This window comes from Colletotrichum chrysophilum, assembly GCF_026319265.1.
Source record: "Colletotrichum chrysophilum strain AFK26 chromosome Unknown scaffold_15, whole genome shotgun sequence".
In the NCBI taxonomy this organism is placed as follows: Eukaryota; Fungi; Ascomycota; class Sordariomycetes; order Glomerellales; family Glomerellaceae; genus Colletotrichum; species Colletotrichum chrysophilum.
The window spans coordinates 494,805-521,326 of record NW_026517302.1 but is presented as its reverse complement, the minus strand read 5'-3'; the positions used below and the strand labels follow the sequence as shown (position 1 = coordinate 521,326).

Genomic DNA, 26,522 nt, shown 5'->3' with positions numbered 1-26,522 from the left:
AGTACGGACGCGACGCTCATCCTTCAACCCCATTCCCACTACGTCCCATTACGACATCCCTAGCTGCACGCCATCGCGCGCATCTCAGTGGAGCTAGAGGATATCTTCGATCTTGGGATACTGACGAAAAGGGTCTTTCGCGATGACCGACAAGCTCCCTCCCAACCTCTTGGCGCTGTTCGCGCCGCGTCCGCCCCTGCGATGGGTGCCGCCTCCCGACCATGCGCCCGAAAAGCGCAAGACCCTGCCCGTCTCTGGTGTCGCCGAGTTCCTGCCCGCACTTCAAGCCTACAAGGAGACCGACGAATACAAACCGACAGAGAGCTGGTTGCAGATGCGCGACCGCAAGAAGCTTGAGAAGCAAGCTGCAGTCGAGAAGCTCAAGACGGAAGGGCCGAAGAATTGTCAGTACTCTACACATTGCTTTTGTAGGAGAAATATGCTAATGTTACTATTGTACAGTCAAACCCCACGAGGACTCCAACATTCGCGGCGATGCTTTCAAGACTTTGATTGTTGCGCGACTCTCTTACGAGGCCAACGAGCAGGATCTCGAGAGGGAGTTTGGCCGTTTCGGCCCCATTGAGCGCGTACGTTCTCCTGTTCCCCATCATAGATGGCCTTATCAAGCTGACAATCAGATAGATCCGTATCATCACTGACACTCATGCTCATGAGAAACCCAGAAAGAAGAAGAAGCCCCATCGTGGCTACGCTTTCGTTGTTTTTGAACGAGAGAAAGATATGAGAGGTAATGACGCCGAACCCCCTTGACGATGCTCGGCCTATCCGACATTCATCTCCCTCCCGGCTTGTGGCCCTCAGGCTTGCCCTTGCCCAGCTTTACACACCGAGATCCGTGGTCCTCAAGCTTGCCCGTCTCACAATCTTGTTTTTATTTCTTCTCATTCCACTCCACGACGCAAAGGTATGATATTGGTAAGGGTTTACTGACACAAGCGCCTTGGCGCACTGGTGAGTAGCTGCTTTAGATGCCTGCGATGGTATTCGAATCAAGGACCGGCGTATCAAGGTAGACGTCGAACGTGGGCGCACCGTCAAGGGCTGGGTACCTCGCCGACTCGGTGGCGGCCTCGGAGGCCGAGGATACACCAAAGCCCTGCCGGCTAGGCCCATGGGCGGACCTGGTGGTGGTTTCGGCGGTGGCGGCGGTTTCCGAGGAGGCTTCCGTGGCGGCTTCGAGGGAGGACGCGGTCGCGGCGGAGGCTTTAGAGGAGGCTTTGGCGGCCGTGGAGGATTCCGTGGCGGTGGCGACTTCAACCGTGGTGGTGATCGAGGTGGTCCTAACGGATACGGCGCTCCTAGGGATGCTCCTTCAGGACCCGGACGCAGCTTCGGAGGAGGCGACCGCGGCTTTTCCGGCGGTGGGTATGACCGTGGAAGCGGCCGCTCACATGACGACAGATCAGGTGGCCGCCATGGCGATCGTTACGGAGATCGCGACAGAGACCGCGGCGACCGTGACGGAGGCCGCAGGACAGGAAGCAACATGGAACCGATCAGACCCAGAGGAGAAGGTGGGTATCGTGGTGACCGAGGCGACAGGGACCGCGACCGAGACCGGGACCGTGACAGCCACAGGGACAGAGACTATGACCGACCCCGCGACGACGACAACAGGAAACGAGGCTATGACGGCGGCGGCTATGAGGATCCCAGAAAGCTACGTCGCTACTGACGAGACACGTCGTGTCTTGCGGTGGGTGACTAGCCGCGCGTCTGATCTTTCAGTCTCTTTCCTTCTTCCCTTTCTTCATCGAGGGTAAGCAGGTGTCAAGCACAAACAAGTCTTCTCCATCTCCGGGTCAAAAAGGTCGCAACCAGGCGCATACAGTGCGGCCGTGTTCAGGCGCTTCAGTTTCATCCTACAGGCTACCGAGACATTCGTTCGCATCAAATTTGCTGCAGCATGCCGTCGAAGGTAATCATCTCTGCATGTACTCTACTACCAGCCGCTTCGAGCTCGAGTTAGCAACATTACTCCGAAAACGATTGGTCGACGCTGCAGGTAAGGTCAGAGATAAGGGACTCCGTGCCTACTGACCTGGAGATTATTAGCATGGAAGACATCAAATGGTTCATCAAAAAAGGATAGGTGTAGTTCCCGCATGTACCGCGTTATAATTACTTGTACGAATAGGTGAGGACCTCTCGTTTTCCAAGACAGACAGATCGTACGTAGCATTCTTCTGGCTCGTTTTGAGTACGTTCTATCCTCATAGAAAGAAAAGCGTACGAGAAAGTACTTCCTCAACCAAGAGGACATGTGAAAATGTGTGAAAGATGCCCGACGCATGACCGAAAAAAATTGTAATCTAATGAACCGCCCGAACGCCGCAGTGTTGTTTTTGTTGCCCACCCCTCGCAATCCATGATGGTATCAGCCTACATGAAGAAGCAATCATCAAGTCTAGAAGCTTTTTATACGTTTTGGTCATCCATTCCCAACCCTGGCCTTCCCGCCGTCAAGGGCGCTTTAGTCGCTGTCGGCCTCCATGGCATTGGGGTTGACTTCTGTCACCTCGCCTGACGCCGCGCTCCAGTACCTGTTCGCGAAGTTAGCACAAACGAATAATCTTCCAGAAAATAATAGTTGAGTTGAAAGGGACAAGACGTACGCCATGACCTGGACCTTGAACTCGCTCAGACAGATGCTGAACAGCTTCAACAGCCTCGTCTGCCTGCTGTCCAGGGTGTCGCCCTCCTTGCACACGGTGTAGCCCTCGCCAGAGGAGCCGTCGGCGTCGCCGAGGCAGACGCGGCCCTTGATCATGCGGGTGGGCATGCCGAGGCGGCGCAGCTCGGGCTCGATGCTGTGCTCCATGGGCACGTCGTGCTCGGCGGGGACCTCGCCGCCGGTGGCGTAGACGACGCCCGGGGGAATGACGAAGTCGCGGGTGGCGACGGTGCCGGCGCGGGCAAAGTCGACGGGGGAGACGCCCTCAAAGTACTCGAGGACGGCCTTGGGGTCGCGGTTGGTGAAGAGGAGGCCGACGGTGCCGGAGAGGAAGGGGGTGAGGCGGTCGATGCCGTCCGCGACGGCGGAGGAGGGGTCTTGGCCGAGGGCCTTGGCCATGAGTTTTGTCTTGCCGAAGAAGAGTCTGGTTGTCTAGGGTCAGTCTGGAGGTTCCAATTGTACGAGGAATTGTCCCTGCTATGCGAGACGGGCGCAGCGCATTGGGTATCTGAGGAGAGAGGTAGGGAAAGGCGACGAACCTGCAGTCGGTAAGCTCGTGGCGGACCTGCTTGAGGTAGTTGTTGCGCATGTTGTCGACGGCGAAGACGAAGCAGTGCTGGTACTCGGGGACGGTTTCGCGGATGTTGGCGAAGAGCTTGTCCTTCTGCTCGCGCGTCTTCTTGCTGACCTGGGTCAGGTTCACGATTCTGTTGCGCTTCGACTTAGGCATCTTGGCGTTTGTTTCTCTCCGGACTGATTTTGAAAAGTCGGCTGGGCTGGATTATGTCCGGCGATTCGAAGATACAAATTGGTTGCGTAGGTGTGAACCTCGAAAGGGAAACCGTTCGGGGCTGGGAACAAGAAGTACCTGACGACCTTTTTTTCTCGAGATTCCGACTGGGAAAGATTTCGCGCCGACCGCCTTTGGCACAAATTTCTGGAAATTTTGGCTAGGCGCAGAGGGACCACCGCAACTTTTTTTTTGGAACCCCGCAATGCGCTAGGTCTAATGATTTTTCCGCAGGGACCGGTATGGGGTCTGTGGGTCTTCACCGAATGCTCACCGAGTCCCGGCTGTCGCTTTGTGGGTCAGTTGATATGAAAGACAACGACTTTCGAGAAAAAGAGTAAGGAAAAGTCTGCAAGGGGCCTCGAAACTGTGGGCTCTAGCGCTGGATAAGCATGATCTCTGTGTTTCAGGTGGTATAACTGCTGTACCATTACTGGGCATATTCACGGCCATTTATTCCAGGCGCTGTTGCTCAGGCTCGATACTAACACCCTTTTATACCAATTCATCGCCGCCGTATCTGCCTCACTTCCCACAATGTGAGAAGACTGCCATACCTTTATCTTGCCAAGGAGTAGCCCAGTAAATTATCGACTAACGCCTCGTGAAAGTCACTCATGTCGTGATATTCATATACAGTGGCTCTAAAAGCCATGTAATCTACGTGTCTTCCTCCGACGTGCCCGCGCCTTGAGTGTCTACGTCTAGTATACAATAGGCCTTTCCATCACGCTGTCTACGCCAGGTACGTGTAAGTATTACCCTCGCGCTCCAGGTAGTCTTTGTCGATAAGGCTACACGAAAGTTAGCAAGCATAAAAGGCGCGGAAAAAGGATCCCACTCACTTCTCAATCTCCTTCTTGATTTGCGCCGCGTCAACGGCACCGCGGTTCTTGGTCATGTTGATGACTTCGGCTACCAACTCACTATGGCTCATCGTCTTCCGGCTCTTCATAATTCTGACGATGGCAGCCTGAGTCTCAAACCGTCTGTCTTGTGCAATACGCTCGTGCGTTGCCTTGTTTTCTTCCTTGGTCTCCTTGAGCTGGATCTGGTTGATCTTGACTCGGATCTTGGGGTGTGAAAATGCCTTGTTGATGGTGAAGGTGTCGGTCGGGTTGATGTCCTTGCCCTTGGGATGTTTGGCTAGCACGCGGACCTGGCCACAGGCAAGAGATTGTAGTGTTCGCGCTAGCTCGTCCCCTTGAAGGTTTGTGGAGCGCGCGATTTGCTCATATGCGAGGAAGCCATCCAGTCCAACCTCATTGAACAGAACGAGAACAATGGCTTGGTATGCACTGACGAGCAACTCTTTGGTACCCTTAGGGAACTTCGCCTTGATGCTGCAGTGCGCCAATGCATGCTTCCAGTGGAGAAGCCTGCCAGTATGCTTGTTCTTGTAGTATTGATCGAAACGCTCGATCTGCTTGGCAACGTCGTCTGGCAGATTAACCCTTACGTCGGGGTACGTTGGCCAAGCAGCCGCGGACAGAATCATGACGGACAGGTCTACTGGAGCCTTGCCCGCGCCAGTGCCTTCTGACCACTGCTTGTATGTCTCCATTTCCTCCTTGGCCACCTCGACATCCTTGAACATTTGCTCCAGATTATGTGTGAAGTTGGTACCGCACTCTTCCCTCAGTTTCCTGAGCATATTTCTCTCGGCATCCTGACTGGCACTCCTGCCCATGAGCAGGCGACGGGCCAGATCCTTCTTGTAGAACGCTTCGAAGGCATCTTTGCCTTCAATAAATCGAAACAGCTCTAAGGCTTGGTCCAGTTGTCGATCAAGCTCCGCATCTTCGTCTCCAGTGCTGGCTTGGCCACTCTGTTCTGCCGCAGCGCGGTCCTTGTTATCTGACAACAACGCCTTGGGCAGTGCCTTCAGACCGCCACGAAGCAGCATGTCGATGTACTTCGCAATCATTTCTCCAACCTTAGACGTTCCTGATGTCCACGTCTTTTCGATTGTGCGGTCGTTCATGAATTCGCCAAAGGCATTTTTGAGCTCATTCAGGAAGTCTGAGTCGCCTCCATAGGAATCCCGAATGATCAGGCTGAGCGACCTCTTCAGCTCAAGCAACCTTCGTACCATCTCGTCGCCATGTTCCTTGTCGGCCACAATGGCAGCTCCAGTCTTCTTGATATACACGCTCCATGGGGCCCTCAGCTTCTTCTGAATACCCGATAGTCTCAATAGCTCATAGAGCGCCTTCATAGACTCGACCTCGTTTTCAGCCAATAATTTCGAGAGACTCTCGTTGTTCAATAGCTTATCGGAGTAGTTGTTGACTAGAATACCGTGAGCGGCATCGAGTAGTTGTTTCTTTGTGGTGGAATCGAGATTGTACTCATTGCATCTGTAGTCTTCCCTCTTAAGGAGTTTTTCACATGCAAGGATGTACTCTTTCAGACTCGATGAGCTTCGTTCCTCCGCAAAGTCTTGGAAATATTCGGCTGAGCTGTCTATGAAGCGGGGTTCGAATAGCTTCGTGTAGATATTGAAGACGTGGAGCATCATGACGGATTCTTTCAGTAGGGCAGCGTCAAACCGTTCGTCACCAGTCCGGTCGTATGAAATCAAGTCGTACATGCCCCGTAGCGCCCGCCCACCTGGTGATGGGCCGTCGGCATCTTCTCGAGACGGGAACGTCATCCTTCTAAACTGAGTAATTGTCATGTCGTTAATTGAAGTGAGGTTCTTGTTTTTCAACACGAATGTGCGGTCAAGCCAGCTGAATGTAGATCGTATCGTCATCTAGAGGCAGCCAATGTTAGTGTTGAGTCAAGTAACCTGAGGCAAGCTAACTCACAATTTGGCCGTTCCACACTCGCCAATGCTTGAGAACGCTCCGCAGCATTTCGACGTTGGTGTTTCCACCATGAGCCTTGATAGATCGCAGCACAGTGCCAGTGAGATGCTCCTCGCATTTCCTGCGTAGTGTTTCGTAGAGCTGCAAATCATTGCTGTTACCGCGCCTACAGATGTCCTCGACTGCTCGATACAGCCTCTCCAAAGGCAACTGCGGCTTGCGCCCGTTGAAAATGTCTTGGAGAGCATCGAGTAGTTCCTGCTCTGTCCTTTTGTAGTATTGCTCCAGCTGCTCGTTCTTTGCCGTCGGCCTCAGATTCTTGATGACCAGCTTCTTCGCGCCCGTGTACGGCTTGTACGAGTTGGATTGGGTGAGATCGATGACCTCGGGGAGCTTGCCCTTCATCTTGGTCGACATGTTGGAGTTGGGAGGATCTTCGGCACCAAACTTGAAGCGCTTCGGGCTGGGCCTGTTTGACGACAGCTGCTGATGCGGGGCGACAGAGCCAGAGCGCGAAACGTCCGAGTCCACGCGGGGTCGTCGGCGCTGTGGGCTATTCGTATCCGCGATTGAACCTGATCCGCCTGTCCTTCCCGTCGCCCGTGATGGCAAAGCTCCCTCAACTGCTGGGGGTGAATTCGACGGCATGGACCGTATGGTCCTGCAACAACTTCTGTCTAAGCTGTTGCAGACCTAGTTGCTTTTGGGGATCGAGGATGTTCGGGTAGAGAGGGTGACCGAGTGTCCGAAACGTCCTGTCTTCCTATCGTCGGGCTTGCAAAAGAGTACGTCGTCGTGTGGTGGCGGTATTATCGGTTCTGGTGTGGTTGGAAAGTGCGAGTACAGACGTCGTGGTCGTTGTCGCGGGAATCTAGACGCGGAGTTAAACGCGGAGCTAGGTATGCGTCCTAGCTACCATTATCAAATCACCATGCCGTCGTTCGCATCATCCATTTAAGAGACCCGGGTACGTCTCTTATCGCGCTGGCCGGGGATTAGATAAGAGTAGGCCCAGTTGCTCCACACCTACCCGGACCGCTTAATTTGATATCACTGTTAAATGCATCACTCCGCTTCGTCCAAAACTTCTTCTGTTTGTCATTCCATGAAATGACAGTTCAGTCAGGGTTGAGACCGACTTAGCTCTAGATCAAGTGTCTTGTTTGAATATTGTTAAACAAGGTCTATATTTCAATGTGGCATCTTATCTATATCTTCGAGGGTTCTAGTACAGCTCTCCGCAAGGTAGATAGTGGAAATTTCGGAAGACAGTGACGATGGAGATATAAAGTACTAATAATGAAAATTGGTTTGCGAACGTCATAATAGTGCTGTTAAACCAAGTCGTATTCAACGGCTTGGCCTAGGTACAATACTTCAAGGTTACTTATATCTGTTATTCAGCTAATAAGATGGTTTACAATAGATACTGCGTTTTTAGGTAATGGTAAAGGGTATGGATATCTATGGGTTCATATATGGTTTCAATGGGATCGTTGGGTTCATGAAGCTGCACATATTTTCTTCTCTATCGTCGTTCCCGAAGGCTTTTAACAGCTTGCCGCTGACTATCGAGGTGGATAAGCAATCTCGATGGAGGACATAGAAAGACGAGGGACGATAATGAATATGGTAGACTACAAGGACGATAGGGACGACAGACACGCGGGACGATACATGAGTGAGTTGGGTATAAAGCCTCAGCGTATACGACCCATTGCGAGCACAGGACTGCCGAGTTAATGATATCCGTGGTCTGGTGGTCTATGGATGAAATTTCGCCTTGCTCTTTCACCTGCTTCTTCACAGACGATAATACTTACTTACACAGGTAGACTGTATTATGCTATTCTAAGGGTATCATTCAACCAGCTCAATGCCCCATTCTACCTCGGCCCCCTTCGGCCCCCTTCGTCCCCCTTCGTCGTCTACCCTCATCGCCCCCCCTGCGTCGTCCGTCGCCCTCTATCTTTTACGCATATGCCGCCCAGCCTGAATATAGGACGGCGAGGTTACTTATATCCGTGGCCTGATTTATAAGATCATTGACGGTCGCCGTGACGCTTAGCGTCTTCGACAGTTTCTTCCGCACGACCTCCAAAGCACGATGGGCCTCTCCCGGCTCATTCACCTGCTTCTTCCCAGCCACATCGTCGTCAGCGTCATCTTGCCCACCACCCTGTAACTTCGCCAATCTGACGGGACTAATTGACCACGAATACAAGGGGTCATAACGCAAAACGTCGAGAATCGTCATGATGGAGTAGGTCTCCTCTCGCATGGCGTGTAGCGTAAACTCGCAGCAGCGACGGAAAACGCCCTCCGTCCCGGTTATTCCCATGCCATCCACAATGTCCCGAGTCAAACGGAACGGCACCAGCTCAGGCACAGGAAGCACTCGTCCCATCTCGAATGCTACGCCCAGATCAATGTGGACGACCTCTCCGGTCTTGTGGTCCAACAAGATGTTGTGGCCATGCCTATCTCCCAAACCAAGGACATGTCCAAGCATCGAGATTGCTGCTGTCGTGCGGGTATATGCCAAGCGCCTGACAAACCATTCGTCGGGATCTTCGAAATTTTCCATGAAGAAATACTTCATAACGGGATGGAATCGCTCCGTTACCTTTCGGTAAGTGTTGATGCGCATGTCGGTGGACTTTCCCTGTGCATTGGAGATCTCCTTCCTGCACTGAGAACCCTTGAGATCTTTGGGAAAGTATCTCTCGTGGGCTGGCATCAAGAACTCGTGTAGTGGAATAGTATTTGGGACGAATTCGATCAGCCCAGAGGCTGATGTCAGGGGCAAAACCTTGTACGTTCTGATGCCGAGATTCCTCTGCCGTGTCGATCGATGCAGCTTCAGAAGGGAAGAAACGGCAGCAAAGACCTGTTCCATGATGGCGTCCTGGCGTAAGTCATCGTTGCCACCTTTGACCAACTGTCTGTATTTTTGTCCGTCGGTTCCGATAGCTGTGATGATCTTCGGTGCACTGACGCCAGACGCAATTGACATCTGGGGATCTAGGCTTGCAATAGTGGGAACATTCGAGTAGTCCTTGTCCGCTGCTACTTCGAGTTGCATAGTCGGCGGAGGGATATGGTACTTGATGAGCGCATTGACGAGCGACTGAGCTGAGTGGATTTCCTTGAGGGCAATTTTATGTCCAGCCTTGAACTTAGAATTGTCCCTGTCGACGGCCAAGCGGTGATAGTAAGAGCTTGTCCTATCGATTGCTTGCCATATCGCGGCGACGGCTTGGTTGGACTGCAAGAGTCCAGCAAGCTTCTCGGCAGCCCTGATCCTCAGCTGAGCGACATGGTCCTCCTTACGGGGCTTAACTTTCGATCCGGACCAAATTTGATACATGCCGTGGTAAGGATGGTCGACGCAGATATTGTAGACGAGCGTGGTCAGGAGTTTTTGGAACGGATTTGACTCGTTCTGCAGTCTAGATGACAGCTGATTCATCAGCGTTGCAAACTTCCTTGTTGGAACCTTGCCGAGATGTTTCTGTACTGCTTCGTTGGTGGCGTCTTCATCCGATCGCTCAAGCCAAAGTGCGGTGAATCGTAAGGCATCGTTGTTATACTCATCCGATGCGATGAGAGATAACAGATAGTTTTCCAGACTGAGCCGCACAAACTCGCTTCTCGTTGTCTCAACGCGACGAAGCTCTTGTTCGTCCAGACTAAGCCATTGCTTGGCGCGGTTCAGATGAGACTGATACCTGGTCTTCAGCTGAGAGTCGCGGGTGCTTGCAATAAGACTTTGAAGTTGAGCAACTTCATCGCTCTTGCCTTGTCGCAGACTTTGAAGTCTTGCCAGATCCTCGAGGCCATCTTGGTTTTGTAGCTGCTCGTCACAGAACATGGCGAATTGATGGTATACACGTCCTGCCTGTTGACCCTCGCTTTTCCCCTTCAGCTCTTTGAGCGCCGGCTCGAGGTAATTCTTCTGAATATGATGCGGTTTTTCTAGCCTTGCTACTGAGACTTGGTGGCCGATCTTCGACAACAAATCCGAGCGACTAACAGGAATTGTCTGCTTTTTGAGGGAAGAATCGTTGTCAATGCCTTGAAGCATTCGAATGGAGTGAATCATCTCTCCATGATCCCACAGCGAATTGGCCGCTTCAATTTTGACAGCAGCATCGACTTTTAAGCCCAGGTTTTCGCAAGGTACGATCAGACTAGTAAGCGAGGTTGACACATTGAGTGACTCCTGCGTAGCTTGATGGAATCGGTAAATACCAGAAGACATCAGCTTAGAACGAATCTCAATCTGTCTTGCTTCGGCGGTAGAGAGGCTCGTATTTCGAAGTTTGGACTGTTGGCTCATCAAACTCAAAGTTGTTTCTCGACAGGAAAGCATATGGCTGACGTCTTCGTATCTGTGAAGGATCATTAGCTAGGCTGGTTGGTTTGAGGGCTTAACACCCATTGATATTGAACTGCACGTACCGTCCGCGTCTCATCCATTGTCCGCGCTGCTCAAATTTCTCAAGCATGCCATCCAGCTCCGAGAAATCGGAAACATTTATAACGTCATCCAGCTCTGTCAATGCCGCAAGAGCACCAAGGTGCTGCCTCAGCTTAGCCGCATTCAGTCCCCCGTTGACAAGAATGCGCATTGTATGGCTGAAGCCGTTATATATGGAACTTCGGACTGAAAGTGTATCGGCAGCTTGTTGGATGTTTTGGTAGGCCTTGTAGATTGTCACCGAGCAGTTATCAACCGAAGCCGGCGCTGGCAGATTCCATCGTTCCAGTCTGCGAGCGGTTTGAAATGTACTCGCGAGGGAGTCCTCGTCAGCATCATGATTCTCTTGGGCTTGTTGCATAGAATACGCCAGTCCTGCAAGGCCTAAAATACCGAGGGCTCTGACAAGTGATTGGCTATCTGATTGAGAAGCGTGATCCCCGCGCTGAATGTGGCTGTCGTACTGAGCGCCGCGGAAAGCCAAAAGTTTCGAGCCGTCCTTTTCGTATTCCAAGCGGCTAAGAACGCTGGACAAATCCGAAGGTTGAGGCAAGCCATAGTAGGCATCAGGATCATCGATGTTCTCGAATATGGAGAGAAGAACATCCGTTGAGTCTTCGTCACGAACTGCTGACGATCTCCGCGATGATCGTGTGGCTTGGGATGCGGCCACTTCAGTAAACAAAAGCGCGGTCTTGTACATACCGCAGCGCGAGGCGGCCGCAGCTGCAGAAGTAAAGTCGACGTCCAGCCACATAGCACGATCTGCTATGGATGTCTCTTTAGGCAGCTGCTGCGTTCTCAAATATAAGACAGTGTTGATAAGATGCTTTTGGTTTGTACGAGCAGATTCGTCCTGAATCTTGAGCCACTCTTTCGTGGCTTCAGAGAGGTTGCGCTTGATGACGTGCTGCTTGTCAAGTTGGCTGTATAGAGCCAAGTGGACGATGAATGGAAACGAATCCTGCGCAAATCCCTTGACATTCTTCAGAATCGGTACCAAGGCAGCGAGGATAATGTATTCGGGAACAGACTGCGCAAGATGAACTGCCAGTTCTTGAATCCAATCTGGGCTTTCGACGTGATCACGGAAGAAGACCTGTGAATCAGGAATGTTCTGTGAAGCGATGAAATCGGTTGGAGGCGTGCGATATGGCCCCCAAGCAGAAGCCACAAATAGAGGTTCGGTCAGAGTCGTTTGGGATGCGACGAGGAGGGCGTCATCCCCTTGCGCATCAGCCTCCGATACGATCGTCCGCAAGGCAGACTCCGCGAGACCCGAAATATCCGTGTGCTTGCTCTGCGTGAGCTGCTGCAGCAGACTCAGAAGCCCCTTCTCGGAGTTGTTAGATCCGGGGGCTAGCCTGTTGTACCGCGAAAGTTCGGATTCCTCCAACAGTTCTGGCTGAATCTCTCCAGACGCAGCGAATGACCTGCCCACAACACGACCAGCCCATGCGAGGTATTCATCACTCAAATCGAGAGCATTGCAGCTCTTCCATACAAGAGCGCTATTTTGGAGAGCTTCATCATCGTTCTCAATCACGTCCTGGTGGCCAGTAGAGGGCACGACGAAGTCGCCGCAAAGCATGCCAAGGGCCAGGTCTCGGGCAGCCTCGTTCAAGAGCTTCTGATCGCGCTCCCCATCTTTTAGAATTTCCAGAAGAAGGATACTCTCGCTCGTACCCTTCTCAGCGTTTCCAGACGACCGAATCTTAGAGGCGGACTGAGTAATCGATCGAAATGCTTGCCTCTGTTCTTCATCGGCAAGAATTGGCGATTCGTATCCTGCTAGGTATGTGCTAAACCAGGAGTGGAATTGCTGGGCTTTGCTCATTGTAGCTTTGAATTGGCTCTCTTGGGTTGTGCTCGACTGGCTGGACTCAAGGAATACTCTGAGGGATGCCAAGGTTGATAGCGCATACCCGGCAAGAAAGGATGGAGTATTGAGAAGATGACCATGTCCTTTGGATAGGAGGTATCGACTGATGCCTAGTGTATCATCTGCGCATTCGGAGTCCACGATGAAGGGTCTGATGGAAGAGAGTAGCATCTCAAGAGGGTATGCCTCGAGCGCGACTGGTCCAGCAAGGGCGATAACAACGCGTACTTTTCTGAGTACCGAACAAGCATGTAGAGATCCCAAAGCTGGATGGATCGTGTTGAGAAGCTTTCGTGTGACCGCAATTACAAGTGCCGGTGTCCACAACGTCTGAAGCTCATATTCTGTCTGGCTGCATAGATGGAAAAGCTCCCTGAGCAAGAACTTGGATCTGAACATCGGCTGTTGATTGGCCGGCAAGTTCGTCGGCGACATGGCGAACGTCTTCATTTCTTCCATGTTTATCGAGGCGTATTGAAAGTTTTTGTCCCTAGACAGCTGCTTTTCGATCGGGTCCTCTTGGTCGAAAATATCGAACAACAGAGCCACGATGTCCACGAAGTTGAGGTAGATCTGGTCAAGAAACTGCTCTCTACCCAGTAACTTCTTCACCCAGTTCTCACTCCCGTCATTCTGGGTCTCGGAGGCAGATATGCTTGTTTCATGAGCGATTGTGTACGCCATGATCTTCGTGAAGCTTTGTTTGACCATCTCGGCAAGAGGCATACCAAGTCTCTCGGATAGTGTCCGTACGCTGTCGTAGCGCCCTCGCATGATTTCCAAGGCTGCGGTCTCGGCTTGTGCTTCTTGAAGTAGTGCATTGAGGCTGGCGAAACCGAATATCTCAAACGGTATGTCGTCCATGGCATCCAGTTCAAGCCACGTGTATAGCAGTTGTGGGCTGAAGATCTGGAAAAGCTCTTTGGACGAAGTCAACTGAAGAGCGGTCGAGACATTATCCAGGCATCTCTTGGCGTACTTCGCAGACTGAGCAATCTTGCCAGGTGTTTCGAAGATGTGGTATGTGCTCCTCCTAAGAAGGGTTGGCCAGCGACAGGCAAGTTGTGACAGAACAAAGAGCCGAAATGCGATCCCCTCAATTGCTTCTGGATCAGTGGGCAGACTATTCAAGACATCAACGAAAAGTTCGTCGTGCATTTTGAGCACGTAAACGCCGAAAATATCTGGCAAAGCGACTCCGATGAAGTGCTTTACAGCAAGCGTCCCCTGTTTCATGATAGAGAGCAACGTTGTGCGGCAGGACGCCGACCCGAGCTTGTCTGCATACTGAGTTTCGTTTCGCAGCAGAGCAAGCAGCAAACTTGCCAGAGCTATCTGCGAGTTTGGTGAAAGACTGTTCTTCGACATAGAGCCGACAAGATGGTCATAGAGGTCGCCAACCATCTTGGATACTTCGAGTTTCTCATCGACCCAGATCTGCATGAGGCCCTCCAGAATGCGCAAGGTGGTTGAGTGCGCCACTTCGCAACAATTGTATTCTGCTTTTCCAATGATGTAGCCGATCTTCTCGACCACCTGTTCAGCAACATCGGGACCTATGTTTAGGTCGGAGCCGAATATTTCGGAAGTCAGGGCAGCGCACATCAAAAACCCTTCATCAGAGAGGTCCAGCAGCTGCTCCAAGAAATCATGTGGAACAAGGCCTACTTGACCACTATCATTGTGCATCGCCTCGAAGAAGTACATCCGCTGCTCAGTCGCAAGATAGAATGCTCCCAAGTCCAAGCTCAAGGATGTGTTCAAACGAGGAACATCAGCCGGTTTTGTTGCGATACTGGCCTTACTCTCTTGTGAGTCGAATTCATCGTCCAGATCCATGAAATCTTGGTTTTGTCCCGACGATTGGCGGCTGGATTGATCGCGGTATGCCTCGGCTATCTTTGTGATTAGTTTGAGCAGCGGAGGATCATCTTTCAAAATTGCGTTGATGCTCTCTGTCTCCAAGGACGGGAGGATAGGGCGCATGATTTTGAACAATATCTCGAAGAACTGCTGACTGTCGTCTGAAGCAGTAGCAGCCTCAAGGCTTGTGCTGGTGAGCTTGGCGACGGTCGACTCGATGTCCCGCGACTGTCCTGAATTCAGATCAGTCAACTGCGAGACAAGCATGGTTCCTGCAACCACAGCTGAAAAGAGACTGTGGAATCTGTCTGAAGATATTTGCGTGCCGCCCTCTGATCCTTTTTTGCTCCATGACTCGCAAAGATCTTGCAAGCTCTCGATTTTCGGGAACAGGAGCTCCAGTACGAGCTTCTTTGAGGCATGGAATGCTGCCGAGTCACCAGCTTTGATCAGTTCAACTGATACGACAGCTTGACCACAGCTCGTGGCCTCCCGGGTTTGTGGCTTTGGTTCTTCCAGCAAGAGCAGGTATCTGGTCAGCACAGAAGCGTGGTACTGAGCTCTCCAAGTTTGACTTATTGAACCGCCTGACACGGCCTCTTGGGACGTATGATGCAGCAGTGCAGAGCCACAGCAGGCACGAATCAAGTTGACTAGTTCAGTCACCGGCGCATGAAGTGAGTATAGAGCGGCATGGCTCATTTCAGCTAAGGACTGTTAGATCGTGGTTATCGTTCGCCAGGACTACTCACTTGGATTCCATTTCAAAAAGATCCATCGAATGATGTGGTGGCACGTCGCTTGACTGGCATTCGGCAGCTTTACGTTCCGAAGAAAGAGTAGATGCAGCATAAGGGTAATCGAAGAATCAACGAGGAGTACGGGCCCGTTGACGTCGGCAGTTGTGACTATGCTGTTCACTTCGTCTGAAACGTCATGATAGGAAAGCAGTTCGGTTTTCGCTTCCAGAACCGTATGAAGAAAGACACAAGCCGCTCGGCTAGTGCCAGGTAGACTGATGGCTCTCGCCGCGATCTGCCATATGTGCTTCCATACAGTGCTGTCAACGCAGTCGGTTTGAGTGCAACTATGAGACAGTTAGCTATCAGTTGACACGGATGTATCATCCGAATGATAGATAAGGGGGACGATGATGGAAAACGATGGGTACGGAGGACGATAGAGAGTGATGGAGGGACGATGGAGGCCTACCTTGTACAAGCTAGCATCGCCCAAGAAGCGATAGTTGCGTCCTTGTCGCTGATAAAGGCTATCACAGTTGGTAGCAACTCTGCAATCTCTGTTGTGGTATAAGTGCCAAGGTTCAAGAGAAAAGGTACCAGCTGCAATGCTGTCCTCTGTGTAGCTGAATTGTGCGACTGGAGATATTCTTGGATCCGGCTTGTATGTGTTTTGCGCTTCTTCCGAGGTTGCTCATCTGGTGACTGAGACCGTTGCTGTTTCCGGGCCTTCCACAGGATACGTTCTAAAATGGCGAGATTCTGGACTAACGCCCATCTTCTTTCACCATCGCGGTTGTGAGGGCGAAGACCGAATAGTTCAATAGTAAAATAATCTTGAGGCAATCGATGCGTTACGAAAGTGAGATCCTCCAGCTGAAGTTGTGATCGCAGGTCTCGCCGGGAGTACTCTTGCCACAAGGCATCTATGAGGTCTTCGATGTCCTTGAGGACGTGGTCATCCTCCTGGAAAACGAGACATTCGAGATGTAAGTGGGTAAGGAAGATGGTCTTCAACATTTCGTCTCTGACCGAATTCAGCATCTCATCTTGAGAAACTGTACGACCTTGCCACCAATGACTGACAAGAGGCACTAGATCCCTGGCCAAGCTGCTGGCACGAGATAGATCATCTGTCCGGGTTGCCGCAAGTAGAACATTGATTGAAGCAAAGGCGAGCTGTGTAATTTGGCCCAACCCAACATGACGAACATGCAGAATCTGAATCAGCGTCTTGGACAAATCCTTAGTTCTTCTCCAAAGAGGCGCATTCGGAGGAATGACAAGCAGGTAGATGCAGTGGAGAAGGTCCTGAACGGTGCCGCGATGGATCTGCCCCGTCACCCGCTGGCTTGGGTTTGTACTACGACCTGTTGAAAAGCCCATCGAGGCTGTACCGGGAGCCGGAGACGCACACGAAACGGAATCTCTGTCTGCATTTTCGAGGTATCGTGAAACCGTGTCGATGCAAAAGTCAACACAAGCTAGCCAGCCGTCTGCGTCTAATATGGCGAGATGCTCGCTATTGGGCTGGTGGCCAAGTAGCGCGGCGAGAGACCTTACGTAGTCTTTGAGTAGCGGCTCTACGAAGTCTGCATCTTCGCCTGGCCCTGGAAGGGTCTGTGTGATATGATCGATCACAGCTATGAGAGTCTTCCGCTTCAGTTTCGAGGCACCGTGGGCGACTGCTGAGCGCAACGCCTCGGCGCACTTGGATAATCTTGAGCCAGCAGCGGCCGCTGTAGTTCTTTTTCCTCCATAAAAGTTCTGTTTCTCGGCGATAGCGCAGCGAAACAGACCCTCAAAGATGCGGTGATAGTGCTTATCCCCCAGGTCGGTTCTGTCTTCGTCAGTTTCGTCATCCCACATCGTCGTCCCTTGCCGTCGTCCCTCGTCGTCTTGCCCCGTCGTCTTCCTTTGTCGTCTTCCTGCCAGCCAGGGGGTGGGGTGGTTTCTCAACTTACAAGGCAGCAGTCTTGCCCTTCTTATCCAGAAGGAATATCAGGTCTAATACACGTTAGAAGATGGCAGAATGACCTGTGATTATGCCGTATAACACGTACCATCGAGACCCGCCCCGCGCTCTTTGAGCGTTCCACCAGATATAGCGTCTTGAATAATCGTCAGTTACTGCTTTCAGAGAAGGATTGTTGACTGACTAAGGGCATCATTGACGGTGATCTCGCCCGTCTTGAGCTTTGGAGGCGCCATCCTGGCCTAGCGCATGCCGGTTCGTCTTTCTTGGTGTCGCTGGTTGATTCGCCGCGCATGGGAACGGATAGACAGATGACAGTGACGGATGACAGTGACGGAAACCAGAGCATTTATTCGCAGGGGCAGTCACGACTTTGGCCGAAACGCCTCTCCAAGGCAGGCGCAGGCAGTCGCCAATTCCTTCCACGTCAATCGCAACCAAAAGGTACGGAAGGTGGTTAGGCGCGTGTATGTATGTATGTATGGACTTATTATGTACGTAGGTATGTCAGACGCGGCGCATGAGAGCTCACTCACTCAGAGCGCAGTCAAGCTTCGCGCCTCCAGGTACCTCTAGCTCCGGGAGCTTACCCCCTAGGCATCCTACCCCTGTCGAAAATTCGCGGCAGAAAGTCCACCGCCTGCCTCAAACCGGACCGCTTTTGTTGACTTTTGCCCCGGAACATCTTCGCTCCGGACGGGAATTTTCGACACAGCAACGTACGGCGCAGACAATTGGACGAGCGAAGCAGCGTCTGGCACCGACCACGCGCCTGTGGTAAAGCTCAGCCTATGGACGCCTATTCAGAAGGTACCTTAGGCAGGTAGTGAGGTACCTGGCTTCCGGTGTAGGTCCACTCTAAAATTCCCAGAACCTCGAAGTTCGTCACCTGGGCAGACATCCGCGACCTAACAACATCTTCCAAACTTGTCGCTTCACGCCATCGCGACATCTTCGCGGGCTTTTTCTTAGCCCATGAGACGATTCGGCCCCGAGGCCATGCAATAGCGCGCCCAATTCCCCAACATGGCCGAACCAACTACCCTCGATGCGCTGCAGGCATTCCACCGCGATCTGGCCGCGGTCCGTGATGGTCGCCCTGAAGGCGCCGATTCCCTGGATAACCCCGTAATCCAGGCTATTTTCGAACGGGAGCTCGAGAGAGTTTGGCAGAGACCTCCAAGAGACGAAAAGAGCCGGAATCAGGTCAAGTCTGGTCAGTTGCAGCTCTCCAGTTTCCCAGGTTGACCGACTCAACTCTAACACAGCATGATGCGCTAGGCAAGATCGTAATTGACGACGAGGAATACTCCATCAATGAGAATTTCCAGCAGATCGTTTTCAACCTCTCCGACGAAGCCGAGATCAACGAAGTTGAGGCCGCGCGATACGTCCTCGAAGCTGAGGAGGACCCCTCCGTAATTGGCCGCTCACTCCTCGAATGCGGATTAATACGAGTGCATCAACAGCGCAAATATGTCCTTGACTGCGTTAGATTGATGCTGGAGATTGATGGCTTGGACGAGGACGACTTCGACGCCGAGATACTGAACGCGGTGCAGCTGTACCTGTCGGCTGCCGTGTTCCAGAACTTACCGGGTGAAACCGCATCTTCGCAGAAGAGACTGCTTCCGAGATGCATGTCAGCGATGCAAGACGTCAGGGGATGGCTCCAGAACATTGCCGACAAGATGACCGCCGCGGCTGTGCTCATCAATGGACAAGGAGGCCAAGTCCCGGAAGAGATGGAGACAATCGAGTTTTCTCGCGTCAGTCTGTATCAGCAGCATGAGCTTCTCGCCATTATTCTGTGTCGAGCAATTGAGAAACGGGAGGCCGAGGTCAATGATTTCAAGTCGTTCTTGCAGCATCTGAAAAATGCCGACAAATATGATGTTCTCTTGGGTACGTAGAAGACGACACCATTTCGGTTACGCCTATTGACATGACCAAAGCACACTTCTTCCCGGCCCTGGGCGCATACATCACACTTTACGGCTCTACCGAGGGCGTATCTAACCTGACCATGGCGAGACAGCTTCATCCGCTCATTACCGATGAAAGCCCCTGGCGTTTGGTCTACCTCCAGGCGGCGGTCAAGGCTTGGTGGCTATCTGAGTACAGTGGATGGTATCTCGACGACTCGCTGCTTGGCGGTCTAGAAGGCGTGGATCTCGATCAAGGTATGTGTCTACTGATCCTTTCGCTGATTCGGCGCTAATTTCAATACAGAGGACAGACAAAGATCCAAGCAGTTTCTCGAAGCACTGAAAGATGGTGCATTCGACTTCATTCTCTCCATCGCAGCAGACATTAAGACACCCGAATGGGTTGACCCATCGCGCATAACCATGCGCAACTGGCTCCAACGGAAGGCACCGCCCCTGATTTCGGAATCGATTCTTTTCTCCGACTTTTTCCAGCAATGCTTGATGGCTCAACTCGAAGTCTTTGTTGATGCTTTCATTTCTAACCTCCCCGACGTACTGCGGAAGCTCCGCGTAGAAGAGGATGAACAACGCCAGCTCAGCCAAAGCCACGAGCAGGACTTGGACTTGGAACGGTTCTTGGTCATCATAGCGTACGCCTACGAGGGGCGCCCTGATGCGGCGATGAGCTTTTGGTCAGACCCTGACAGCAATCTGGCGGGCTTCATGCACTGGGCATCGCGTAGGGCCTCTACGCCGCTCGTCAGTTCATTTTGTGAGATGTTGCAAGCCATTTCTGGCAACGATGACTGCGCGACTGCTGCTCATGAATTTTTGCTTGACGAGGGCCACCACGCATCTGGCAAAATGAGAAGGTCACAGTCCCTTACATGGCAACAAGTATTCAGAGAGCTTGTGTTCTTCGCGAATAAGATCAGAGAAAAGGCGCATACACCGCAGATTTCGTCAACATATCGACCAGGTCGTCCCAGTAGCGACCAGGCCGAGGCTGAGCCAGAATCCACGATGATGTTACAATCTTACCTGCGACTGATCACCAAGCTTGCGTCGGAGAGCGAGACTGCAAGACAATTCCTTCTGAAAGAGCCGAGCTTCAATCTCGTTGAGATGCTGTTCCAGCTGGCCAGCAGTCCTGTTCCCGCTGATTTACGAGCAGGCACCTTCATGGCTCTTCGTGCACTCATCACGCGGAAGACTCAGGAAGAAGCTAACATCATGTGGCAATGCTTAGAAGCTTGGATGAACGGCGGTTACATCGTGACTGCTGTTCAACATAGGTCACCACAAAGTTCGCCTGTGGTATCGATGGAAACCGTCAGCGACGATATTTGCCACGGCTTCGAAGAGCCCCACGCATTTATCCAGCTCCTGATTGCGCTTGTTGCCCCGCCCGAGGACAGTAGCTCTCTAAATGATGGCTTGCCTTTCCCCGAGAACCTAGGCTCGGCCAACCGCATGCCCGGTATCGAAATTTACGTCGACACGGTACTAGGCAAGGTGTTCGCTAACAAGGCCAACGAAGTAAACGACACCAACCAGCTGAGGATGCTCCGTCTGAGTTGTCTTGAATTTGCGGCAACCTGCCTGTCGACTTTCAACGAGAACCTCATCGTTATCGCCAATGAGACGAACATCCCCATTGACTCTGCGATGGCGGCAACGGATCTGGCAACGTACGTCAAGTTGCACCCTTTCGCTCGCGTCATGGAATGGATGTTCAATGATAAGGTCATTAACGCTCTTTACCAAACTATCCACCAAGATGCTGTGGACGTTGGTAATGCGACACCAGATTCGCCCGTCATCCTGGGCATTCTGAGAGCCGTGGATGTCATCTCAAAGGTCTTGGACCTCCAGGCAACTTTCCTAGATCTTGTGCGGCCAATCATCAAGATGCAGTCCAATCACCGCCGCCCACCTGTCGCGAATGCCGCCTACGCATCTTTCGAAGACGGGCTCGTCGGACATCTGGGTCTCGTGGTTGATCTCGGAAGCTACTGCGGGCTCGGGCACCCCGACCTGACTTTGGCATGCTTGAAGCTCCTGGAAAAGATGACTGCTTCCTTCAAGATGACCTCTGCGTGGTCGTCTAGCCCGGGCCGCAAGAATCATCGCAACAAGGCCATTGTCGCCATGGAGGCCAACGGAGAGCACGAAGCCATTTCCCGGTCTCTTGCGGCAGAGCTGACGGCGCCACTCGACTTGGGACGCGAAGCAGAATCGCCCACTTACCTAACCAAATCTTATATTCTCGATTTTCTCTTTAGCTGCCTTGCAGCAAGCCCGAATAAGCCAACTATTGCTCACCTCCTGCTGGGCTTCCAATGCGGTGTTGATACGCTGGCTATCGACTCAGACGGCTCATTCGCATCCAGAAATTCACTATTTCACAGCATGTTGAGATTGTTGCTAGAAACGCCATTTGGCGACCCTCAGGGCATGAGGCAATGGCTCATCTCTATGAAGAGCAAGTGCATGCGCATCCTCCGAGTGCTCTGGACCTCACCTCTATCAGCTCCTCTCATTATTGACGAGCTCCGCGAGAACGACGTTCTGTTTCACTTCCTTCTGCGAGAAGTTGTAATTCAACCTGCACTACCTTGGGAGGGACAGGAGATCAGTTTACCTCATTTCCCCCTTACAGACGGTGCCCCGACGCTCATCGATTTTCTGGGTCTCCGCAGCATGAGCTTAGAGTACATTGCGATGGAGCTTTGCAGCGTATCACAGACCCGAATGCCGTCCCTCAAAAGACGAATCTTTGACGCTCTCAACGGCAAGATAGTGGGTGACAACAACGAGCCCATGACGATCCCAACCGTGTTCGACCTCTACGACTTCTTGCTGCCTGAGGGCATCTGGGACATGTCGCTGCCAACCCTCCAGTTCTACAAGGAGCTTGACCTCAGGATATGCCTGGAAGAGGATGACCACGGAAACCCTATCTATCACATTGACCGCGCCAAGGAGATTTTGCTTCTGAAGCGCAGTGAGAGAAAGGACGAAGGCGTAGTGTTGACGGCGGCGGACTACGTGGCCTTGGAACGAGAAGAGTCAGCTATTGTCGACTATCTAATCTTCACGAACAGGCAAAAGCGCATTGCCTCCCAAGGTCTGGGCGTTCTCAAAACCTGGACGAGTCTGCTTCTCGTCATGGTCGAGTCAAATGAGTTCAAGGGCACAACAGAGGCCTCGTTCTACCTTCAAGCACTACAGGCCATCCTCCCCGGCTTAGAGGCGTCTGCGTCCGAGAAGCCTGTGGAGGCCATGGAACTCGCCAAGCTGGCGAGAGTGCTCCTCTTTAAGCTCGACCTAACTTCAAAGCCTTCGCTTGACCGTGAGAGCCAAGCTATCGGCAGCCTCGTCAGTGACAAGCTTTACCAACTATTCCAGATCTGCCTTCAGGCCATTGGCAAGTGGGCCGGATCGTCGGATCTCCGCTCGGTCTACTACAGCATCTGCTACCGCTATTTGACCGGCATGGTTGACCAGGGACTCCTCGTGGCCGGCCGGCAGAAGACTATCAAGACAATCCAGATCTATGGCGAGAGACTCATCAATGTGATTTGCGACGACGCATACGGGAGCGATGCAGCCTGCCAAACTGCCGCCTTCATTCTCCTGAACGCCCTCGTTAACCTCGGACGCCAGGAGGATGATGCTCACATCGTCGAAACCCTCAACCGTCTCAACTTTATCGGCATCCTCGTCGACTCGCTTCGCACCATTTTGCAAGACTGGTCTGAGATCGTCCGCACCGGCAATTCGGCGCAGGAAACCTACATCGCCGCCAAATTCGCACTGCTTCTCCAGCTGGCACAAACCAAACCTGGTGCCAAGTACATCCTGCACGCAAATCTTCTGCGCTCCATCGAGGCGTCTGGCCTCTTCGCCGCGGATCCGGAGTTGCAGATTGACCCCACGAACCCCAAGGCGCTCGAGAAACACTATGAGCTTCTCGCCAAGGTGACCCGTGTTGTCAGCGCTTCCATCGTCAGCCGCGGTGACAGCAACATCCTGCAGGGCCGCAAGTTCCTCACAGAGCACCGCATGCTGGTGACGCACACCCTCAAGCGCAGCGCGGGTATTGGCGCCGTGGAGGGTGAGGGAGTGCTGGAGGAGAGGATCGAGGAGCTCGCCGAGGGCTTCATGGTCCTGATTGCAGCGACTGGCTTTTTGGAGGTAAGTCTTCACGTCCCTTTCCAGACTGTTTGACCACCTTTTTTTTTTATTTTACTAACGACCCCTCCAGTTTGAGAACGAAGTTATGCCGGAACCGAAGAGACAAGGCCCAACGCTCTTCACATGAGCGCACGACTGAGCGAGAGAGGGGGAGGAGGTAATGTGTACATGGTTTTGGAGTAAGAGTAGCCCGACGGACAAAAAGACATAAAACGATGCCCAAACCCCTCAAAATTTTACAGCGTAAAGATGCCATGTCATCCGTGCATAGAACCAGGCGTTCAGGAGAGGTTGGCAGCAGGGGGAAAAGGAAAGGGAAATGGTCGGTGGCCATACCTGAGTATATCGGGGGCATTGAAGCGCCCCCTGAAAAGAGCATGTATCGAGTAAAATACTGTATATCTGAATACCTCCGTGGTACGTTTTGAGCTGCCCTTGACCTTTTTTTCTCCGAGTTCCCAACATTATTGCTGGGCCAGCAAGGTTGTCTCCTGAGTGCGCCCATCTACGTCATGACTCCACGTCAATGGAAAAGAATCACACAGCCACTGCGTTGTTGTACTCAGAAATGCAAGTTGGTGAAATCCTATGCCCATCTATAAGAACTGACGGGGGTTTACAGACTCTAGAACCCAATGCCCTGTCATCCGTCCCCCTTCCCTCAAGGCTAGTCGAACGGGTATCACAAGAAATATGACAAAACCTATCATCCTTCCGCCCAATGCACTAGAAATGCTCAAAATCCGTTGCCAATGCTGCCCTCTTTCTTCCGTTTCATGCCTTCGTGTAATGATGCTAGTAGAGTTTCTCTCTCTCGATTCAATAGATCGATCCTTTATGACAACTGCGACCCTTATGGTGGCACCTGTCATGCTTTTGCCGTATCCTTGGCGGTAACGAGGTCGGTTGCAGAGATGATGTTGTGTGTGTATAGTGTGTGTTTGTACATGGGCGGTTTGTTTCACGCCTTTTGCTTGCCCTTTCGGCTTGCTGTCATGAGTTTCAGCTCTAAAGGCCAGAACCCTTTCGTTTTTGAGGTGTAGTCGCTGCGGTCTTTGGTCTCGACTTTCTGCCTGCATATGGGGCATTTGTTCTTGGTGGCGTCCACGTTTAGAGCTGAGTGTAGGCATTCAGAGCAGAAGAGATGGCCTGGAAATGTGTCAGAACAGCTAGAACAGCTATGTATACCCACCACATACCACAATGCGTGACCGTCAGAGCAGTGACATCGTCCATGCAGATGACGCATGTAAACGCGGACAGCTTTATCCTCTTGTCCTCCTTGGGAACCAGCAGCTCTTGCGGCACCTCGTTAGAGGCCACAAGGTCGATGGCGTCCTCGTCCTTCTCTTCTTTGCCCTTGCCCTTCTCGAACTCCTTGTCGCCAAAGATGTCATCGTCGTCCTCAATCTTCGTAGGTGTCGCTCGTGGGGCGGTTGATGTTGTGCGCGCACGTGTGGCAGATGTCTGTGAAGTTCGGCGTCTCTTGGTGGAGGTCGGCGCCCCTCTTGCTGCCGTTGAGGAAGGTGCGGCCCTTTTACGAGTGGTGGCGGTCGGCACGACCTCATCCGGGTCGTTGTCCGAGCTGATGATTGTGGACGCCCTCCGGCGCGTCTGGACAGGCATGATGTCTTCCGGTTCGTTGTCCGAGCTCACAAATAGGGATTCCTCAATATCGTTGTCGTCGAAGACGCTGGGACGTGGTGTCGATCGTCGAGGGCCTGCCGCGGTAGATACGGTGTTGGGTAATGTTGGAGCAGGTCGGTTCGGTCGTAGTGAGCCGAGATGGTTCTGGGTGCTTGCGCCGTTGGAGGACCTATTGCCCGAGGACGCTTGAGCCGACTGCGGGTAGGAGGATGGCGAGGAGAAGTTTCCGTCAACCAGTGCAGAGAGGAAGTCGTCGCTGTTCGGTTCGCGGGCAGGTGTATGCGGGGCGGCGGCGCTGAGCAGAGTCGCGTCAAGAGTGTCGAGATCCAGGTTGGCGGCAAAGTCAGAAAAGGAAGGCAGGGCCTGTTGTGGTTGCTGTGTGCTGTCGGGAGTCAAGGCAGCCCAGTTCCAGAGGTCCCAGGGGATGTTGGTCTGTGGCTGTGGTTGTGACAGTTCGGTGGTGGAAGCAGTTGTGGTTGTAGATGGGTTGGTGGTGGCGGATTGGGGCCCCGGAGTGGGTTCTGAATCGCTATCGAGCTCGATGGGTGCCTGACTGCTGCTGCCTCGCGCAGGACCCCGGTCTGCGCTGAGGAAGTTATTCACCGGTCGAGCTATGGACGAAGAGGCGGTTCGAGTCGGCTGCGGCAGCGGCGGCGTGGGCAGAAACGGGATGAGGCCCGGCATGGGAGGTAGGGTGATGCGCGGGCGGTCGTCTTTTTTCGGGGGCGGCAAGCGGAATTGAGCGTCAGGAACAGTGTCTCTGCACCCCAATGGATGAAGGGTATTGGTATGGTGGTAGGTCAAGGAGAAAAGAACTAATTACCTGGCAAGTATCCACGAAAGGGAGGTCTGAAGTCGACAAAGGGATCCTTGGCCATGTTTACGTGATGGAGGTGAAGTGGAGGGTTGGGAAGATGCAGCGCCAGGAAGGCGAAAAGGCGGGATGACGCTGCGCAGCGCAGCGGCAGGACGTACGTCCACCCTTCCGTCCGTCTCACACACTCAATTCCCAGTGTCGTGGGCGTCGAGCGTGGGCGTGTTTTCGGGGTTTAGCCGCCGTTTCGGGGATTGTTCCACTGGAGTTTGGTGCTTGCTGGCCACCTCAGTACAAGGAGCTACCCGCCTAATTGCTGTGACGGGACCTACCTACTGGCAAGCGGCATACGGATAATGGCTCTTCGGGGACGGACAGGTGCTCCGACAGCTCATGCCTCACATGCACCTAAGATGGTGGTGATGAATAATGATACCCGTGGACAGCTCCACGGCGGCAATTGCGGCAGCCCTGAATCGCTCAGACCAAAGGTCAGCTGGTCCGATTATCGTCAACAATAGCACAAAAAAAGTTGGTGGCAAGCCTTGCCAGACTCAGGGCGCACACGACCTTTTCTCGACTATTTATCAATTCCGCCCAAGATTTGCCAGAGACACAGCAGTGGAGTGTGCTCGGATCACGCATTTGTGTTACTCCAATCGCGTCGACCGAGGCTGGAACAGTGA

At 52.7% G+C, this 26,522-nt stretch overlaps 6 protein-coding genes across 6 annotated transcripts; 2 read left to right on the top strand and 4 right to left on the bottom strand.

The window, feature by feature from the left end:
* Nucleotides 1-142: 142 nt before the first annotated feature.
* On the top strand, nucleotides 143-1,699 carry COL26b_002966 (uncharacterized protein; the record flags this gene model as incomplete). The annotated part of the gene is made up of 4 exons (XM_053175872.1): nucleotides 143-404; nucleotides 463-590; nucleotides 646-751; nucleotides 993-1,699. The coding sequence occupies 4 exons, from the start codon at nucleotides 143-145 to the stop codon at nucleotides 1,697-1,699; spliced, it is 1,203 nt and encodes a 400-aa protein (XP_053040301.1).
* A 798-nt stretch (nucleotides 1,700-2,497) lies between these two features.
* COL26b_002965 (uncharacterized protein) lies at nucleotides 2,498-3,428 on the bottom strand (the record flags this gene model as incomplete). The annotated part of the gene is made up of 3 exons (XM_053175871.1): nucleotides 2,498-2,567; nucleotides 2,640-3,122; nucleotides 3,238-3,428. 3 exons carry the CDS (start codon nucleotides 3,426-3,428, stop codon nucleotides 2,498-2,500), a joined length of 744 nt encoding a protein of 247 aa, XP_053040300.1.
* Nucleotides 3,429-4,224: 796 nt separating this feature from the next.
* COL26b_002964 (uncharacterized protein) lies at nucleotides 4,225-6,949 on the bottom strand (the record flags this gene model as incomplete). Its single annotated transcript, XM_053175870.1, has 3 exons — nucleotides 4,225-4,282; nucleotides 4,334-6,153; nucleotides 6,302-6,949. 3 exons carry the CDS (start codon nucleotides 6,947-6,949, stop codon nucleotides 4,225-4,227), a joined length of 2,526 nt encoding a protein of 841 aa, XP_053040299.1.
* A 1,324-nt stretch (nucleotides 6,950-8,273) lies between these two features.
* Nucleotides 8,274-17,480, bottom strand: COL26b_002963 (uncharacterized protein; the record flags this gene model as incomplete). The annotated part of the gene is made up of 7 exons (XM_053175869.1): nucleotides 8,274-10,695; nucleotides 10,766-15,236; nucleotides 15,282-15,616; nucleotides 15,982-17,109; nucleotides 17,234-17,276; nucleotides 17,333-17,380; nucleotides 17,429-17,480. 7 exons carry the CDS (start codon nucleotides 17,478-17,480, stop codon nucleotides 8,274-8,276), a joined length of 8,499 nt encoding a protein of 2,832 aa, XP_053040298.1.
* Nucleotides 17,481-18,270: 790 nt separating this feature from the next.
* Nucleotides 18,271-23,502, top strand: COL26b_002962 (uncharacterized protein; the record flags this gene model as incomplete). Its single annotated transcript, XM_053175868.1, has 5 exons — nucleotides 18,271-18,460; nucleotides 18,526-19,149; nucleotides 19,200-19,427; nucleotides 19,477-23,375; nucleotides 23,446-23,502. The coding sequence occupies 5 exons, from the start codon at nucleotides 18,271-18,273 to the stop codon at nucleotides 23,500-23,502; spliced, it is 4,998 nt and encodes a 1,665-aa protein (XP_053040297.1).
* An 834-nt stretch (nucleotides 23,503-24,336) lies between these two features.
* COL26b_002961 (uncharacterized protein) lies at nucleotides 24,337-25,706 on the bottom strand (the record flags this gene model as incomplete). The annotated part of the gene is made up of 2 exons (XM_053175867.1): nucleotides 24,337-24,524; nucleotides 24,575-25,706. 2 exons carry the CDS (start codon nucleotides 25,704-25,706, stop codon nucleotides 24,337-24,339), a joined length of 1,320 nt encoding a protein of 439 aa, XP_053040296.1.
* Nucleotides 25,707-26,522: the final 816 nt, after the last annotated feature.